The sequence below is a fragment of the Gadus morhua genome, chromosome 10 (assembly GCF_902167405.1).
Source record: "Gadus morhua chromosome 10, gadMor3.0, whole genome shotgun sequence".
Taxonomy (NCBI): Eukaryota; Metazoa; Chordata; class Actinopteri; order Gadiformes; family Gadidae; genus Gadus; species Gadus morhua.
This window is the reverse complement of record NC_044057.1, coordinates 2,282,804-2,301,157: the sequence shown is the minus strand read 5'-3', so window position 1 is coordinate 2,301,157 and position 18,354 is coordinate 2,282,804. Positions and strand designations below refer to the sequence as shown.

Below are 18,354 nucleotides of genomic sequence, written 5' to 3'. Positions count from 1 at the left end.
GGTGGGGACATACAACGGCGTGACACCGGAAGTCTTCCACTTGGTTCTTGCAGCTGCTTGTGCGGTAGTGTGATCTTCACGTTGTATCATATGAGATCATATTATTAACACTTTTAACATGGCGGACCGAGCAGAGACTCAGGAGGCCATTAAAGTCCAAGGGGAGGTCGTCCGTAAACTGAAGGCAGAGAAGGCGAGCAAAGATCAGGTTAGTACATGTGGCTCCACTCAGCGTGTCTGTTAGCCGACCCGACACCGTCTGCTAGAATACCAAGTGTCATCTCACTGAAGATGGGATTAACTAACCACTGTGCGATCTACTGCTTCAATTCGAAATAATAACCATTTTTATCATCTACTCAACCGTTACTTATTAAAAAAAATGTATATACTTTATTTCTACATTTGCGATGACTGATGAAGATGACGCCCCACCGGCCCAGTCATATTGAAATTGAAAGTAAGGCCCATTATCTGATGTAGCACTTCATGTCAGACTTGTCTGGCCTACAATGCTGTGTCTTATCTGAGCTGCTGATGGAAGTCATCATGTAGGCCGTGTCTGGCCAATAGTGCGGAGGGTCTAATATGCAATTGGCAAACTTCGTCAATTCCTGTCCTGTTGAAATACTTATGGCCAATAGAATATTAAATAGATGGGACATGAGCCCTTCTTCAAAAGAGTCGTTCCAAATCGCTGAGTAGGACCTACTTGTGCAATCTTTTTATTTGTATTCAGCGATAGTTTCCACCATTGTGCACATATGGCAAGTAATTTTAACCTGTTATATATTTATAGCTGGATTGATAGATGGATTGATAGATGTAAAGATGCATATAGTTATAGACACCTATCATATAGGTGTCTTTATATAGGTGTGTTTTTTATAGACTCTCTATCTATGCATCTATCTTCATGATCTATCGATCCATCTGATCTATATCTGATCCATCTATCTATATAGTTATTGACCCCTATATCTCTATATGCATCTTTCTATATGATCTTTCAGTGTTTCCCGCAGGATTTTTTTCAGCAGCGGTGGTGTGTTCCCCGAACCCTCTAGGGGTATCCGGGGGCATGCCCCCCCGGCATAAATGTTTTTGTACCCTTTACATTGGAATGCATGAATCTGGTGCACTTTGAGAGGAGAATATGCACTTAAATCCTATTCAAACAGTCCTGTGTATTACTGTAGATGGGATTATTGGTGTTGTAACTTTGCCTTTTGTGTCGTCATTTACAGATTTTTATATTTTTGTATAGTAATATTTAAACAAATAATGCCACAACGCATATATAATTGCACAATTTATTTACAGATTTTTGCCTAATGCTTAAACACTAAACATGGTTGCTATGCCCAAAGCATAACTGTTTTTTACATAAGACACTTTGTTCAAAAATGAAATCTCCTGCAACAATGGGCAAAACACATCTTTTTAAATTCTAAACCTAACTAAAATTTGAAAAGAACACAGACTCACACACATGAAAAATAAAAAATAAAGCTAATTGAATACCAATCAGTGTGAGCCTTAGCACTACAAATAGACCTCAGGTGAGCTCAGCTCCTTTGTGAGACAGTGAGAGTCAGGGGAAGAGGACAAGAGAGCGATGATAAGCTTGTTATTGCTTAAAACACTTCTTCTTAGTCTTGGGAGTCAAAAAGTGATGAGAAAATTATAAAATAAATATAAGTTATACCTAATAGAAACTATTCATGATCTTTTAAGAAGTCCTTAGGTTTTTTCCCTGCATTTATGCTAATGACCACATGCTTACAGGCGATTAGCATAAATCCCTAACTAAAATACGCGATGAAAACGGATTTTATTTGGCAATAAAGAACAACATTGGATCTAACAGTATGGATTCATTTTTCAAAGTTCCCGAAAATACCTAGGCTATAAATTCCTGACTGGATATATAAGCTCCTGTAAAGGCTATGAGTGATGATCCCAAAAAGAGCGACAACACGCACACACACACATAGGCCTACACACACACACACACACACACACACTACCAGAGGAAAAACGGCACGGAGGTTGCGGTTTATAGATACAATAAAATGATTGGGCTCAGAGGGTTTTTAACACTGGTGGTCATGTAGCGACACATTTTAGCAACTTACTTTCTCTCTCTCTCTCTCTCTGTCTGTCTGTCTCTCTCTTTCCTTCTTCCTTCCGCTTCACTCGCTACTGCTAGAATCAATGTAACTTTGCAACCGTGTAGGGTAGCCTACTGCCAACAACTGCCACACTCGCTGTGTATTTTTCTTCTTTGATGTTGGTTACGTGACGATGTGCCGCGTGCTGCGCAATTGACGTTACGCGCTGTACATTTTCTAAAAGGAGCTACGTAAAAAAAATAAATAATAATAATTAGGAGAAGGATTTTTATTGCAGCGGCGGAGAAAATTCGGGAAACACTGTCTTTCGATCCATCCATCTGATCCATCTATCTAGTATCTATATACACCATGATTAAATACTTGCTATATTGCCAATGACGGGAGTCTATTTCAGATGTGTATATGTGCCTGTTTGTTGGGAAGGGTTGCGGCTTGCTTAATTTACCCTGCATTTCATGTTCCACCCCCACTGTGATGTCCCCCTGCCCCCACCTAGTGCTAGGGTTGCTCTCACATGTTCTCCTGTTCTCCCTGCCGGACCTCTTGGACCACCACCTCCTTCATACACACCTGGGTCGGACGCGTCGCCTGCCGCTGTCCTCGCCTGCCTCAACTATCGTCTCCCTCCTCTCCGTCTGGACATTTCTGGAACATTGTGCGAATCTCCTATCCTGATTGGTGCCATGACCGAATGATGGACAATGCTCGACCTGTGATGCTCTTTTGACCTCCATCCCCGTACGGAAATCTGGGAATTGATCGACCAATTTTGTCATATTTATTACCGTTTAATTAACTGTTGCCGGGATGAATACACTGGGATCTTTCACCATCCGAAAATTGACTGGATTGTCGGCTTTTCGAACTGGAATGTTCCGACTGCTGCGCTCCGTTTCTGGCATCACTGTCGCTCAGGTAATAAGGAGGAATACCAATTCAAGGGGCGACGCACTTTTCCTAATTCGCTGACAGTGAGATGTAGGAAATTCAAATGCCTGCCTTGGTTTCCCTGGTTTTCCAGATTGATGTGGAAGTGGCAAAACTGTTGGAGCTCAAGCTGCGTCTGGGAGGTGATGATGTCAAACATCAATTTGTGCTCAAGACTCCTAAGGTAATACCATTTAAACATTACTATGTTTAAATGAACAGAGGAATGTCATACATTTCTATTGGCTTGATTTACCCATGCGTGTCATTTTTCACTGAATACAGTATTTTCTGATTTTATGTCTTCGCACATTTAAATTACATAACATTCAAGACACTCTCCCTGAACACAATCACTGTATCTGCAGGAGACTCGTTTAGTGCTTTGCTAAAACATTTTAGGCTATAAAATAGTGAATGAATAGTGAACTGCCAATAACGTATTGCAGTAGGTTCAAATTGGACATGACAGATGTTAAGTAGGCAAGATGTCATCGTCCAAAAACAAATGCATTGCCGAAACACACAAGCCATAGCGTGACTTAAAACCAAAATAATGCAAAGATTTTGTGTTGCATACCCACAAATATCAATTTTAAGACTGCTTGTATGGAACACATAATGCCTTTTCTAATTAAGTTTCTTATGGGTCCTATACTTCTTGTCTCTCAGGGAACAAGAGACTACAACCCTAAGCAAATGGCCATCAGAGAGAAGGTGTTCAACACCATCGTCAGTTGCTTCAAACGTCATGGTGCTGAAACCATCGACACGCCTGTCTTTGAACTCAAGGTACCATGGGCACTGGTAGCACGACGCAAAAGTACAGCCTTTCATCAGATGGCCAATGGTGGTTTCTTTGGATGCTGTGCAGGAAACCTTGACGGGGAAGTATGGAGAAGACTCCAAGCTTATCTACGACCTCAAGGACCAAGGAGGCGAGCTGCTGTCCCTGAGATATGACCTCACCGTATCCTGAGAGATCGAAATCAAGTCAATGTGCTAACGAACGCACCTCCCTTTGAATATCCTAGTGTCCTTGACATGTCCCCTCTCAGGTGCCCTTCGCTCGTTTCCTCGCCATGAACAAGATCAGCAACATCAAGCGCTACCACATTGCAAAGGTCTATCGCCGTGACAACCCGGCCATGACCCGCGGGCGCTACAGGGAGTTCTACCAGTGTGTGAGTGGCATTCGGTAAACTCCATGACTTGTTTGTTTGGTCTTCAGTGGTGTTTGCTAAAATTTGCCAGCATGACGAGCAGCGAACTTAACCCTGCGTAATCTGTGGAGTTTTATCCGTCTGTATTCAATCATAGGAGCAGGACACTGTCTTTGACTGAACGCGTACACTGTTTACTCATACCAATTCCACTTGGTTCCTAGAGGTGAACAACATGGTAATGTGTTCACAGTGAGGAAGCTGTGTGTGTCTGTGGGTTCGGGTTGTGTCTGCATTGAGCCGGACTCTTTGGAGAATTCCGTTATAAAGCTGAGTGCATCTCAGACGTGTGACTGATGTTGTGCCTCCGTAGGACTTCGACATAGCGGGCCACTACGACCCCATGATCCCCGACGCAGAGTGCCTGCGCATCGTGAGCGAGATCCTCGGGGAGCTGGACCTGGGAGACTTCCACATCAAGGTGCGGTCGCTTGCACGTCCCCCACCCCATGACGACACGATTCACAGTCACCAACCCCGACCGACAGCATCGAGTGTCTCCTTTCAATCCAGGTGAACGACCGACGCATCCTGGATGGGATGTTTGCCGTGTGCGGTGTCCCCGACGACAAGTTTCGCACCATTTGCTCGACGGTGGACAAACTGGACAAGGTGATTTCTGAATTCCCCGTCTTGGATCATTAATGCGGCGATTTCATAGACATCCGTTCTGTTCTTTCTGGGGACACCCTTGGTGGTGATAAGCCAATGAATATGAACTCTGCAAAATCGAGCACATCATGAACACACTAGAGCTGTCAATCCTCCTCTATAATTCCATTCAAATTGCATTTCTTTGTACTTATACACTGTATAAGGCTCATGCAGGCCAAAGACACGATCAAATGTTCTGCCACGTAGACGGCATTCTAACAATACAAATTTCTATCCTGCCTCCCTTAGTCAATAACACAAAAGGATATTATATTAACTCCTCCCCTTGACCGCTTTAATATAATAATGTATCAACTATCAACATAATCATATATCTATATAATTATCTGCGTTTTCCGTGGTGATGGAGAGCACTGAGTCAACAACTGAAGTTGACCACTCCTTTACATTGAATGCCATTGTTGCGATTTCTTTACTGTACACATACGAGTTCTGTTGCAGTAAGGCAACTTTTATTTATTCACACAACGGCTCTCGCCAGCAAACAGATCAGTTTAACCAATCACATTCAGGTATTTGTTTGTCATAGTCACAATGGCAACTGTACAGGGTGGAGATAGCAGCCTATTTACGTTTCTCAACACAGTGTTCTTACTGCATCCATCGTAGTAAACTTCCACCATAGACCTATAATTATCACTATCTGTGATATGTATTGATAAAGCATAGTGGTAAACTATTATCATAGACTTATGATTATCACTTCACTTTTATATGTATTGATCATTCATCACAACGTTAATATCTGTTGCTTTTGACAACAGATATGTGCAGTAGTATATTGCGTACTATTTCTGAAACTAAAGTCTCAAACACAGACATTTATTATAATCTTATCCACAAATAGCCATCGTGACACTGTAACTCATGGATTAAAAAGTAAACTCCACTATAATTGAATCCTCCACATACATAGAATATAAAGGTGAAAGGTCAAGGCATAAGCTGGTCTTCACTAGGCCATATAGGTTTAGTATTCCATCAGTCTTTTCCCCGGCATGATTATTATAGTAAATGTCGCATATCTGCATCATCTTTTAGTTTTTTTTAACTGGTATAGTTTAGACGCTAGACGCTTATAGACGCTTGTCTAAGATCTTCTTCCACAAGCTGTACTTTTATGGCTCAGCCTATTCGGAGAAAAATTGAGCTCATGGGGGAGAGACTTGGTTCTTGGAAACACTGCTGTTGTAACCCTGCCTGTGTCTGAATGCTTTGTCCTGTGCGTTGCTAGATGTGTTGGGAGGACGTGAAGAACGAGATGGTGAAGGAGAAGGGTTTGTCCGAGGAAGCAGCCGACATGATTGGGCAGTATGTGAGCATGCAGGGTAAGAAATCTACCGTCTGGATGTGGTTTTAGGGTGCCTCACTGCTGCCCCTTTTGGAGGGGGGGGGGGAGATATAGAACGGATTAGTGGTTGTAATTGCTTATTGAGATCATTCATTTTTACTGGAAGAAGCAATCTGTAGGGCTCAGTGTGGTACAGTTTGACAGTGGACTGGTATCCATTCCTCAGAATTGTTTGTATTTTTCCCCTTCTATTTTACCTTTTTAAAAGTTCTACGATGTTTAAGTAGGCTTTACTGCTGGTGTCGCATCACGCACTGCCTCCTGACCCTTGTGAGTCTGCTCTGGGTGGCTGTAGGGGGCATGGACCTAGCCGTGCGCCTCCTGGAGGACCCCAAGATGTCCCAGAGTAAACAGGCCTGCGCCGGGCTCAGCGACATGAAGCAACTCTTCAGCTACCTGGAGCTCTTCCAGGTCACGGACAAGGTGAGACCGACAGGCCATCACCAACACAGCTGCTCTCCAGTAGGGCTTTGACTCCGAACTTCGTTATTCTAATATAATTGGAATATCAAAAAATAAATCTAAATTCAAACGAATATTAGGCAGCCCTTAATATTCAAACCTTTTATAGGAAGGCCAAGAGGGAGAGACGTCAGAGAACCCGACGCAGTCTATTCATAATGTTGTAATGACCACGGAAGAGGCAGTGACTGAAGTATTGGTTAGACAGCGATTTATTAGAAACCTAATAAACCGTTGGAACACGCAGAACCGGTAACCATAGCAACGCCGGTAAACAAACCTCGCAGAGCCCAATCCAGGTCTTACTGAAGGCATTTAATGGTCAAAATATTATTAATAAATATTCGAATATTAATAAACAAACGAACTTTGAATATGATTTTTGGGCAAAAGTCAAAGCCCTACTCTCCAGTCTGAACACATTGCGACACGTAAAATGTTGAATAATCGTTCTGAATTAGGGACGGGTTAAAACCGATTTTGTACCATAATCTTTTTTTCTTCCCATTAAAATTACATAAAACATCATAGGGGTTCTTTAAACGCATTATTTTCTTAAATTATTAATCATGCACAGAAAAAACACATGCACAAGCATAAATATGAATGTATGCTTTACAACATAAGCAAACAGCAGTATGCTAATGCATGGAGAAGTGGGAGAGCATTGTGTTACACCTAGTTAGTTTAGTTAGTTACAGAAGCTGCTTTCACACATACCCGTTACTCCTGCTATTAGCCCGCTCTTCTCCCGACGGGCCGTATATGTGAACGACATATCCCGACATCGGTATCCTGAAAACATCCTGATAAAAGACATGAGTGGGCGTGTGGATGACGCTTCGGTCTGCACTTGCATGTCATTGAGTGGCCCCCTAATTGATAATCAGCCTGTTGACTTTTGTTCGCTGAATGGTTCAAAAATATTTAAATGTTGGCACTGCTTGTCAGTCATTCGTGGTGAACGCTAAATGGTAGGTCTTCATCCTAACCCTAAAAGTACAAATCATACAATAAATTACCAAACATGAGTTCACAGCTGCACGGGTATATAGAAAATGTTAAAGTTATCTGAACATGATAGTGTCCCGTCCTTCCACTCCCTGTTTTCTCAGTTAAAGATCATTAGCATTGGCATCAACTTCTCTGAGGAATGTTGAATTTGCCATAATTTGCCACAAATTTGAATCAGCAAAATTCAGTTCATGTACACCAAGTTTCAGATTATTTAATCCATTGGGGCGGAAAGCGCTCTGAAAGCGGAAAAATAATCGATTCTTCGATGCATCGCGATTCTCGCTAGAACGATTCTGTCTCGATGCAGATAAATTAATAATCTGAATTAAAACCCCCTTTTTTTTTTTTTTGCCTGCTGCAACATTCTGTTCGCCAGAGAGGGATAATTTTTGTAACTTTAAAATTATTGAATTTATCTTCAGTGTGTATTGGCCAATCTGATTTGCCTTGACACGATTGCGATTCAGCCTACGCATAGCATGCGCGCAAACTCACAGCCAGACACAAGAACTCCTTCTAATTCAAGAGCAGCTTTTCCTTTAATGACATAGAAAAGAAAGATTAGAAAGAAAATAAAACTGAAACCTATTTTTTGCATGCCTCCATTTTGTGTTATAATGCAAGCTGCATTGATTATTGCATTGTTCATAGAGAGTCATATTTGTGACAAAAGCTTTCTCTCTCATGAAATATTGCTTAAATTAATTCATCTGTTGATGTCTTTAATGATCATCACAAAAGTAGGAAGTGATTATCAAACTCTGAGTAGCAAAACCAGATGTGTATATATATATATTTTAGAAAATCACGCATGGAAATGAACATAAAAAGAATGTGATGCATCAATAATCGCTTCAGAATCGAATCGTTGACCTCCTAATCGGAATCGGATCGTGAGGTGCCAAGAGATTCCCCCCCCTGCTAAACACGCGGTGCTCGGAGCTCCCCGTGCCTTAGTATCTGGAGGAAACCGTTTCCAGAGCTCTAGACTCCCGTTAGCGTTCCCGTTAGCGTTCCCATAACGCTCCGCCTGCGGCCCTCCTCTCCCCCCCCGTCCAGGTGGTGTTCGACCTGAGCCTGGCCCGGGGGCTCGACTACTACACGGGCGTCATCTACGAAGCCATGCTCGGCCCGGCGGGCGCCACGCCGCCGCCGCCGCCCCCTCCGCAGGCGGGCGCGCCCAAGGCGGAGGAGAGCCTGAGCGTGGGGAGCGTGGCGGGCGGCGGGCGCTACGACGGCCTGGTGGGCATGTTCGACCCCAAGGGGCGGGCCGTGCCCTGCGTGGGCGTCAGCATCGGCGTGGAGAGGATCTTCTCCATCCTGGAGCAGAAGGCGGAGGTGAGGACCGGCCGCTGTGGTCACGCTGTAGTCACGCTGTGGTCACGCTGTAGTCACGCTGTAGTCACGCTGTAGTCAGGGTGTAGTCACGCTGTAGTCACGCTGTAGTCACGCTGTAGTCACGCTGTAGTCACGCTGTAGTCAGGGTGTAGTCAGGGTGTAGTCACGCTGTGGTCACGCTGTGGTCACGCTGTGGTCACGCTGTGGTCACGCTGTGGTCACGCTGTGGTCACGCTGTAGTCACGCTGTGGTCACGCTGTGGTCACGCTGTGGTCACGCTGTGGTCACGCTGTAGTCACGCTGTAGTCACGCTGTAGTCAGGGTTAGCTGTGGGACGCCCTCGGTACTCTCTCAATGCGCTCCGCTTTCCCAGGCGGAGAAGGTGCGCACCACCGAGGTCCAGGTCCTGGTGGCTTCAGCACAGAAGAATCTACTGGAGGAGAGGCTGAGGCTGGTGACGGAGCTCTGGAACGCTGGAATCAAGGTGTGCACCGGGGGTTTAGACTGCTCGTTTCATTAAGATGAATGTGTGTCTGAAATGGATTAGATTAGGCTTTATTGATCCTTTTGGGATGACTCCCTGATTGTCCAGTAGTTTACAGAAAGAAACACAACACAATATTAAATTATATACAATATAAGATAAACAATAAACTCTTATCTAACTATAAAAAGTAAACGGTAAACAATAATAATATAAGATAAACAATAAACTCTTAACTAACTAACTATGAAAAGTAAACAAAAACAGTAAACCGTAAACAATAAAGTGTGTGTGTGTGTGTGTGTGTGTGTGCGTGTGCGCGCAGGCGGAGTCGATGTTCAAGAAGAATCCCAAACTGCTGAGCCAGCTGCAGCATTGCGAGGAGTCTGGCATCCCTTTAGTGGCCATCTTGGGGGAGCAGGAACTGAAGAATGGCATGGTCAAACTCCGCACCGTCGCAACAAGAGAGGAGGTGAGAGACAGTTGTGTGTGTGTGTGTGTGTGTAATTCACTTATAGCCATAAAGTCCCGCCAGTGTTGATCTGCGTTCCATTATGGTCTGAAATTTAGATTATTCTGAACAATGTCCATTAGCTGTTAAAAACTAAATTGAGATATTGGCTGATACTTTGAGTATACCTTAATATTAGACTAACTATCTTATTAAACAAGGTTTAAGTAAATTTAGTCTTGGCAATATTATATCAACAAAAGATTTAGAGAAAAACTAAATAACTCAATTTCGAAACACCTGCTTGTTTACCAGAAGATGATCAGTGACGTAGTACTTATTGTAAATGTTACTGTGCATCAGCTTCATAGTACCTACTAGGTAACAACTACATGCAGCGCTCAACTATTACTCTTCTTAGGTTTTATTGTTTCTTTATTATTCTTTACACATTTTGGTACACTACTCATTAGAAATGTTCACCTAGAGACTCTATTCAGATTTTAAAATGTTCCGATTAGCTTGGAATCGCGGAAACTTGGGAGACTTAAAATATTCTACTTTTAAAATATTGTTTTTTTACAATGGAAGTCAATTGGAGGACATCAATGCCTGTCCGTCCATTCGGTGACGCATAAACTGCTGTCACTTTTAACAGTTAACCTTCGTTCAAACGTTAAAAAAATAAACACTTAACTTCGTATACTTTCAGTTGGTCTTCCGTTGAGTGTAGAGTGTGACGTCACACGCTCTATCCCACGAGTCGAGTCAGAGCGGATCAAGTGATTATAGCCACCAGCGTCGCTATCACAAAAGCTAACCATTTCGGTGGTCGTGGAGTGAATCTGTCCATAGGCATTTTTACACCGCCGTTCTGGTTCGGTCTTGCCTGTGTGAAACCGAGGGGGTCAAATCCCCCGTCGCCATGGAGACGGCTTTTTTGGTTCACTGGAGAAGGCGGGGCTACGCCTTAACTCGTCACTTTATTTGTTTCCAACCATTTTACATTTTCAAATGGTGTGCATTGTTACTTTAGACATCAAATCCCTTCACTTGATTTATGCCATACATTTCTTTACATCTTAAAGGGGTAGTTTGGAATTTGACATAGGACCACATTTCCAAGTGAGCACAGTGTGTTATTTATCATTTTGATTGCTGGTGCTAGCCTGCCAATAAAAACTGTCTTACCAACCTCTACAGTACACCCGAGGCAAAAAAATTAAATAAAAAAAAAGCTCAGTCGGTATCACCATTCATACCTTATGGGTCTAGCACCCACAGGTCCAAGAACAAAAGCCCTTCATGCTCCCTGAAGTTAAAACATCAAATGAGAGGCGGAACATTCTGCGATTCTCGTGCTCACCATCCCATCTCTGTCAGATTTTGGGAGGTTGGAAAAATCAGAAATTTGAACCATCGCATTTATCTATACTTCATCAGTGATGTTGCTAGGTACGCGTCCTGCGTCCCTGACGCATTAAAATCTGAAAGGACGCACTAAACTCACTATCCATGCGTCCCGGGGACGCATCTCATTTTCCCCATGAAAAACGATACATTGTGAACATTAAACAACTCGTGTTTAATCACAGTAACTGGCCAAAGAAACCTTCTTGTGAGCAGATCGGACAAGCGCTGTTTCAACCCTCTGCGCATCTACTCGGCGCAGACGTGATCCCCTGTACAAAGTATCGCGACATGCTAATTTAGCCGCTACCAGAACAACTAGCTTGTCACCGCTGATTTCATTTCAACAATTAAAAATACGAACTTCATAGTAAATAAACCCACGTTTCCACTGCTCGATGCTGTGCTCATTCGTGTCGAATGAGCAAATCAAACAGGATTTTTTTGCAATCCTTCTGATTGAATATATGTACATTTATGACAAAATCGTGAGGACTAGGCTTGTGACACACACACACACACACACACACAAATGTGGCGCTCGCGCGGTAATAGCTCATTGGCGCCTCCTAGTGATCATTATGTGCAAATGCACAGCCTCTCATTAAAATGACTTAGGGGTCATTTGACCCCTCTTGTGGCGCTCGGAGTAAGTAAAAATGGCCCGGCGTTTCTAGTGTTAGACATGAACGGTTGAGTACTCCAGCTCTAACCATATCATACCACCATCAAGGAGTTTAACACTAATTTAATTTAAGAAATAGAATAATAATAAAAAAGAAACACATTTTTTAAACTGGGGAGTCGGGACCCATTGAATTTCTCAGGGACCCACCCAACTCGCCACCTGTGGGTCCCGGGGACTCACTACATTGAAAACCTATCAACATCACTGCTTCATGAATAAGTCTGCCACTATAGTGCCAGATTTCAGGAAAAATAAATAGAAGAAAATAATCAGTTTTAGATGGGGTTAGTAGCGTTTCAGTACATCTTGTACCATATAAGGTGGTTTAGGGGAAGCTTTAGGGTGTAGACGCTGTGGCACCCAGCCGTGCGGCCTCTTTCTGATGACAGCGTTTGGCTGCTGAGCATGACTTCGTACCATCTGCGTGACTTTCTCTCTGCAGGTTGATGTCTCTCGAGCGGACCTCATAGAAGAGATCAGGAAGAGGACCTCCCCTGTTTAAAGCCCTCTCGGAACTGCCACCCGCTAATCCCACACGAGAAGCCCCCGGCCACACAGCACCGCTATGTTTCCTGTCCTCCACCAGGAGGAAGAGCATCGACCAAATGAGCTGAAGGAGCTCATACATAATCCTCATTGTAGCCCTTTACAGAAGTCAGATTCTCAAACAGGTGTGCTTAAATAATGAAGCCATTTCTTTTTAAAGTAAACCAAAGTTTAGTTCAAGAGTCTGAAAATCTCCTTTCAGAACACTGACAAAGCGGGCTTACCATATCGCAGTGACAAGACTGGCTGATATTAGTCATGGAACCTTGTTAACATGGGCTTATAACTGATCAATCAAAATCATTTAAGTATATAAAAAAATAAAGTGTCCTGAATGAAAGCAAATGTGTTGCTGTGAGTTAATCTAATGTGAGCCATCCACCAGTAGAGCTTTTGATGGCTGAAGACCCTGCCCTTTAGGATTGAAACTAAGGCCTTAAAAAAAAAAAATGTTTGGTTCCGGTTTCCGACCGACCCTGTCCATTAATGTGCAAACCAAATTATTTTATGAGCTTTATAAAAAATAATTGATGCAAACTTTAATTACGTTTTTGTACAGCACCTCTTCATTCTGTACAAGGATGAGCGAATTTTCTCGTTTTTCAATGAAAACAACCTACCTATCATTCGCTGCCGCTGGAAAAAATAAAATAAATTCCCTACCTACCCATGACCTCAACTGACAACCAACAGGTAACAAACTTTTTTTTTTTAGGCCTAATGCATTGAGGTTTCCCGGTCAAAGATCTGTGTGGTGGAAAACGTGCAGAGCTTACTGCACACCTTCACCAACTTCTTCAGGACAACCTGAACCTCATACTGCACACAGCCTGCTACTAAGTTGACAGAAGGCTTTTAATACAATTCATGTTGGCCAACAAGCACTAGGGCTTTGACTTTTGCCCAAAAATCATAATCGAAGTTTGTTTGTTTAATATTCGAATCTTAATAATATTTTGACCATTAAATGCCTTCAGTAAGACCTATATGGTATAAAACTTGAGTTGTATACGTTTAGTCCAAAGGGCAGTGTTTCAGTCAACGTCAAATTCATACTCTGCAGTCACGTGACTACCATGGCTACCTGGAGGGGAACAAACGCCGACTAAAGGGCGACGAACAGCGGCCAGCAAGGGGAATTGCAGATTTCCAATACGACAATCGATCAACTATTACAATTTTAGAACATAAATGTTCAAATAAGATATCAAGATAAGATAAAAATACTCGGATTTTTTTATCTATACGCAGCAGCCGCTGATGTGGTCATTTCTTTGAATTTGGCAACGTCTCGTCCCGACTTGGGAGTTTGGAGATATTTACATTCATGTTATAGAGAATCCGTCACCTTATACCGCACAAAAAAGGAAAGCCTACAAAAGTACGGATAGCTAACTTTTAGTTAACTTTTTTTCAAAAGTGGGTGGGTTAACAACATTGTCGTATGAGAGGTGAAAACCAGGAAAATCTTAATAATCAAAGCTAAGGTGAGTGAGTAGGCTACTCTCTAGCTACCCGCAAAACGATCAACAAATAGTTTTTTTTCTGAATCAAATAACTTAAGTAGCTCGTTTATTGACCAATTAATGTGGTAGCGTCCACACAAGTGCTATACCTCCATTCATTTAGATGAGCGGAAGAAAGCGTCTACTCCTCACGCTTTGGTCAGGCAAAGCGTGACACTGAACACACGTCTTGCGAGGTCGACCAACGTATCTATTTCACGCTTTGGCGTGATACCGGGTTGAAATTTTAATAGATTGCAATACAAAATGTAACCATGATACATTTACAATGCAATACTGCCCCATAGAGGCTAACCTCCGCCAATGCATTTTTGGTCCAAATTGTAGTTATTCTAGAATAATTTTCCTAGTAAAAGGAAAAATCATGAAACATAAGAAATGATAACTATTGATTTTAAATAGGGGACAATATAAAACATAAATTGAATGAAATATTTTGATGTTGAAACAATGTTACAACATAGGACTAAAACATAGCTTCTCCAGGAAATGTTCCAAAAATGTTAAAGAAAAGAGACAATCTTGTGGATAATGTACCTTCTTGACCTAAAAGAGAATAGAAACATCCTCATTATTTTTGACTCAAATGGTTCAAGTGCTGACTCTGCCGTCTCTAACTTCCCCCTTATGGCTCAGATTGCCCTGATAACACAAACCCTAACAACTAGACTCAAGAGCAAGGCTCCACCAGCACAGAATGAAACAGATTGCTTCTCATTGACAGTACAACAGAGACATCAAGGTTTAACCTTCAGTTCAGTCATTTAGTAAACACTGTCCTCTAAAGTGACTTAGTCTAATACTTTTTCCCGAGTCATATTAATAAGTAGGGAGGTAGGGCTTCTTGCAGTGGTGTTTGGACCCTGAACCTTAGTGATGGGACTCCAACACCCTGCCCTCCTCACTGTCTTACCAAAGCTTTCATAACGGTAGACTTCAATTTAGCTTTTGTTCCAAACCAGTCATCTCATTACTGAGAACAAATTAAATCATTTCACCAACTCAGTCGGGTTTATTGGGAGAATTTTAACATGAATTCATGATTGATTTCCTCATTTCTTTCTATTAATAATTATTGATTTTAAGGATTATGAGATTATTATGGGATCTTTGAAGATGCTCAGTCATCCAGTACTGTTTATCGTTTTCATCCTAATAAGGTATTGGCCCTTTTAGTTCAGTTGGGTGAGCATCAATTTTTTCTACGGTTGCTCAACTTCCACTTCCGCGATGACATGTGTGCCTCATATAGGCTGGGTTGTGTGTTCCTGTGAACAGGCTCAAGTCCTGGACTCCACTGAGACCACACTGAGGTCGAGATGCTCATCATGGGGGCTGTGCTGCTGTTACTAATTGGTGTGGCTGAAGGTGAGACTTTTATGGAATAACAACTGTTTTAAATCTTTATGCATTTTATCTAATTTAGTCAGCTATAGTTTTAAGTTATAGGTTTAAACATAAGTTGTTGCTTTTCACCATTTAATGGGTTAAACTAATTTATCTTTTATCCCACGTTAATTCTGGATAAATTGAGTCCATTTATTGTTTAACATCATTAATCATTACTCTGCCTTTTGCTTTTTGACTTCCCCACAATGTAACTTCTCCTTTGTTATTGCAGAACACAAAAGTATTATCACATATTATCGAGTGCATTCAGGGTAGAGTAGGTTATTTTCATGACAATAATAGGGAAATAATGTAAATCAAATCCAAAATGTAATGAAATATTAAATGTTTGAACCTTCAACATGAGTATAACGTCCCTCTCTGCAATGACACCCATTGTATTCAAAATGTTCATCCCTCTTACAGTAATAAGACAGTTATTACAGTAATAGTGAGTGGTGGGCTGTGAATCTCATTGAGATATATCTCCTGTATGGTTTTATTCTCCTCTGTAAACCTCCAGGTGTGGAGACCTTCTGCAACGCCACACAGCCACACATCACGACCCAGTGCTTTGGCTCTCTGGGAGGAACCGTAGAGGTCCAGATGCTTACTCAGTACTCACAAGATGATACCTTCAGACTGAAGAAGAACAATGTCACGATTTTATCAGAACGCAATCAGACAAACATTCGATATTCATTTAATGTCAGTACTGGAATATTTACTATAAAGGACATCGACAGGAAAGACAATGGTGAATACTCAATGGAAGTATATGACCGAGAAGCTGGAAGGCTAGTGGCATCTACAAAATGTTATTTAACCATTCAAGGTGAGTAACTATATCTTATTTAGTTATTTAACCAGGGTTACAGATGAGAGGGAAACAGCCGGTTTAGCTGCTGTTTCCCTCTCATCATCATTAAGGATTCATCAAGGTCATAAAGGATAATTTAAACATTAACCTCTGACTTCATAGCTCGTATAGAAACACTGTTGGCTCTCGGGCTCCATGTTAATATTATTGTTAATGTCACACACATATTTATATATATATATATATGTATATATATATATGTATATATATATATGTATATATATATAAATATATATATATATAAATATATGTATATATATATATAAATATATGTATATACATATATACATGTATGTATGTATGTATGTATGTATGTATGTATGTATGTATGTATATATATATATATATATATATATATATATATATATATATATATATATATATATATATATATATATATATATATATATATATATATATATATATTCATGCCGTTTTGCTCTAATTTACTTTTGAAGTGCTTAGGGTGAAAATGCTGTTTATTCTGCTTCTTCCCAATTTGTGTGTGTCGGCATAAAATATGTTGAGTACAGTAGGCTAAATGCTAGTTAGTCTGGGAGTATGGAGCAGGCGGGTTAAAGAGGTGTATGCTTCTAATTATAATTGTATGAAGTTAAGTTTCTATGAGTGAATAACAGCAGAAGGTTTCCGTTCAGTCAAACTGTGGGACTCACCTCCTCAGTCGGTTTCCCTTAGCCCCGGCCTCCTCTCCCCTCATGTCCCGGGAGTGTCTGTCCTGGGGACAGCAGAGGGTGTCCTGCTCTGCCGGGGGGGACGGACTCCACTACAGCTGGAGTCTAGACGGACTCCCGCTGAACGACCCGCGTCTCCTCTCCGGACCCAGTAGCGCTAGTGACGTCACTCTGGAGCCGGGCCGGTCGGGACTGGTCACCTGCTCGGTCCACAACATCATGAGCAACGCCACGGCCAACATCACCTTGTCTGTGTGTGACGGTGAGTGACAAACACAACGAGGGAAATTAGTAAATGGAGCTTGGATTCAGTAGCATTTGATTCATCACGTGACCGATCATCATTGTCTCTCATAAGGTGCGTTTCCATCCCCCTGATTTTATGCGAACTTTGAAGTATCGAATCAGTAAACGGGGATAGAAACACCAAAATTTGCATAAAAATCCTCTAATTCGCAAAAAGGTTTATCCGCTTGCTTGAGGTGTTTTTTGAGAAATGCGAAAGAGAGTAAACTCGCAAAATAGGAGATGGAAACACACTTTTCGAAACAGCTGTGACGTAGCGAACTTTGAACACACTGACAGTCTTTCCGATTTCCGCATAACGACCGGCCATAGCAACCCTGCCGACATCAACGTGTAACGTCATCACCCTATTCCGCTCTAACCACTTGATGGAAACGCACCTAATTCGAATTGCTTTTTTGCGAACATTCTAAAGATTCGCATCACCTTTTAGATGGAAACGTAGTTATAGGGTTAATTTATGCTGCCTCGGCTGCAGGACACAGAGGAGAAAAGCAACCTTTGTTCCCAAGGCTGTTCACCTCCTCAACTCCTCCTAAACCCCCCACCCGGGCTTGTGCCCTCCCCACATGGACTGGTGAAGCCGTGAACTCTGTTCTGCCCTTTTATGGCGACACATCAGTGCCATAATTCACTAATGTGATAAAAGATGCATTCGGGCGTATTTTATTATTCCACACGCGTAGATATTAACTGCGAGCGCGCAAATGATCTCTGCGCTGTGGAATAATATAATACGCCCGAATGCATCTTTTATCACATTAGTGAATTGTGGCACTAATGTGTCCCCATACATTAACTGTTACAACATAAATACCTCGCCTCAATTCATCTCAAATGTATTATAACCA

At 41.9% G+C, this 18,354-nt stretch overlaps 2 protein-coding genes across 13 annotated transcripts in view; both read left to right on the top strand.

Moving 5' to 3' along the window:
• Position 1: 1 nt before the first annotated feature.
• hars (histidyl-tRNA synthetase) lies at positions 2–13,050 on the top strand. 2 transcript variants are annotated; one of them, XM_030368434.1, is made up of 14 exons: positions 22–208; positions 2,635–3,053; positions 3,160–3,249; positions 3,738–3,857; positions 3,940–4,035; positions 4,124–4,249; positions 4,602–4,709; positions 4,802–4,900; positions 6,198–6,291; positions 6,610–6,737; positions 8,853–9,131; positions 9,505–9,615; positions 9,941–10,087; positions 12,607–13,050. In XM_030368434.1, the coding sequence occupies exons 2-14, from the start codon at positions 2,946–2,948 to the stop codon at positions 12,664–12,666; spliced, it is 1,566 nt and encodes a 521-aa protein (XP_030224294.1). In that variant the 5' UTR covers positions 22–208; positions 2,635–2,945; the 3' UTR covers positions 12,667–13,050. The 2 variants fall into 2 exon arrangements, with proteins under 2 accessions (XP_030224295.1, XP_030224294.1); XM_030368435.1 differs by lacking the exon at positions 2,635–3,053 and having other exon boundaries at positions 2–208.
• A 2,307-nt stretch (positions 13,051–15,357) lies between these two features.
• LOC115552311 (uncharacterized) overlaps positions 15,358–18,354 on the top strand; it is a 29,898-nt gene continuing 26,901 nt past the window's right edge. For 3 of the 11 annotated variants that reach the window (XR_003978297.1, XM_030368269.1, XM_030368268.1), the window contains exons 1-3: positions 15,434–15,604; positions 16,149–16,460; positions 17,202–17,459. Coding sequence is in view for 9 of the 11 variants with exons in the window: in XM_030368269.1 (XP_030224129.1) it covers positions 15,556–15,604; positions 16,149–16,460; positions 17,202–17,459 (619 nt within the window). In the remaining 2 variants the exon portion in view is untranslated. Of the gene's footprint in view, positions 15,605–16,148; positions 16,461–17,201; positions 17,460–18,354 lie in introns of all 11 variants that reach the window. The other 8 variants (XR_003978299.1, XM_030368271.1, XM_030368275.1 and 5 more) reach the window with 7 other exon arrangements.

Bases quoted from the DNA above. Each gene is read 5' to 3' on its own strand.
- hars (XM_030368434.1), top strand. From the start codon at position 2,946: ATGAATACACTGGGATCTTTCACCATCCGAAAATTGACTGGATTGTCG. The intron at 4,710-4,801 runs GTGCGGTCGCTT...CTTTCAATCCAG, and splicing joins TGGGAGACTTCCACATCAAG to GTGAACGACCGACGCATCCT. The intron at 4,901-6,197 runs GTGATTTCTGAA...GTGCGTTGCTAG, and splicing joins CGGTGGACAAACTGGACAAG to ATGTGTTGGGAGGACGTGAA.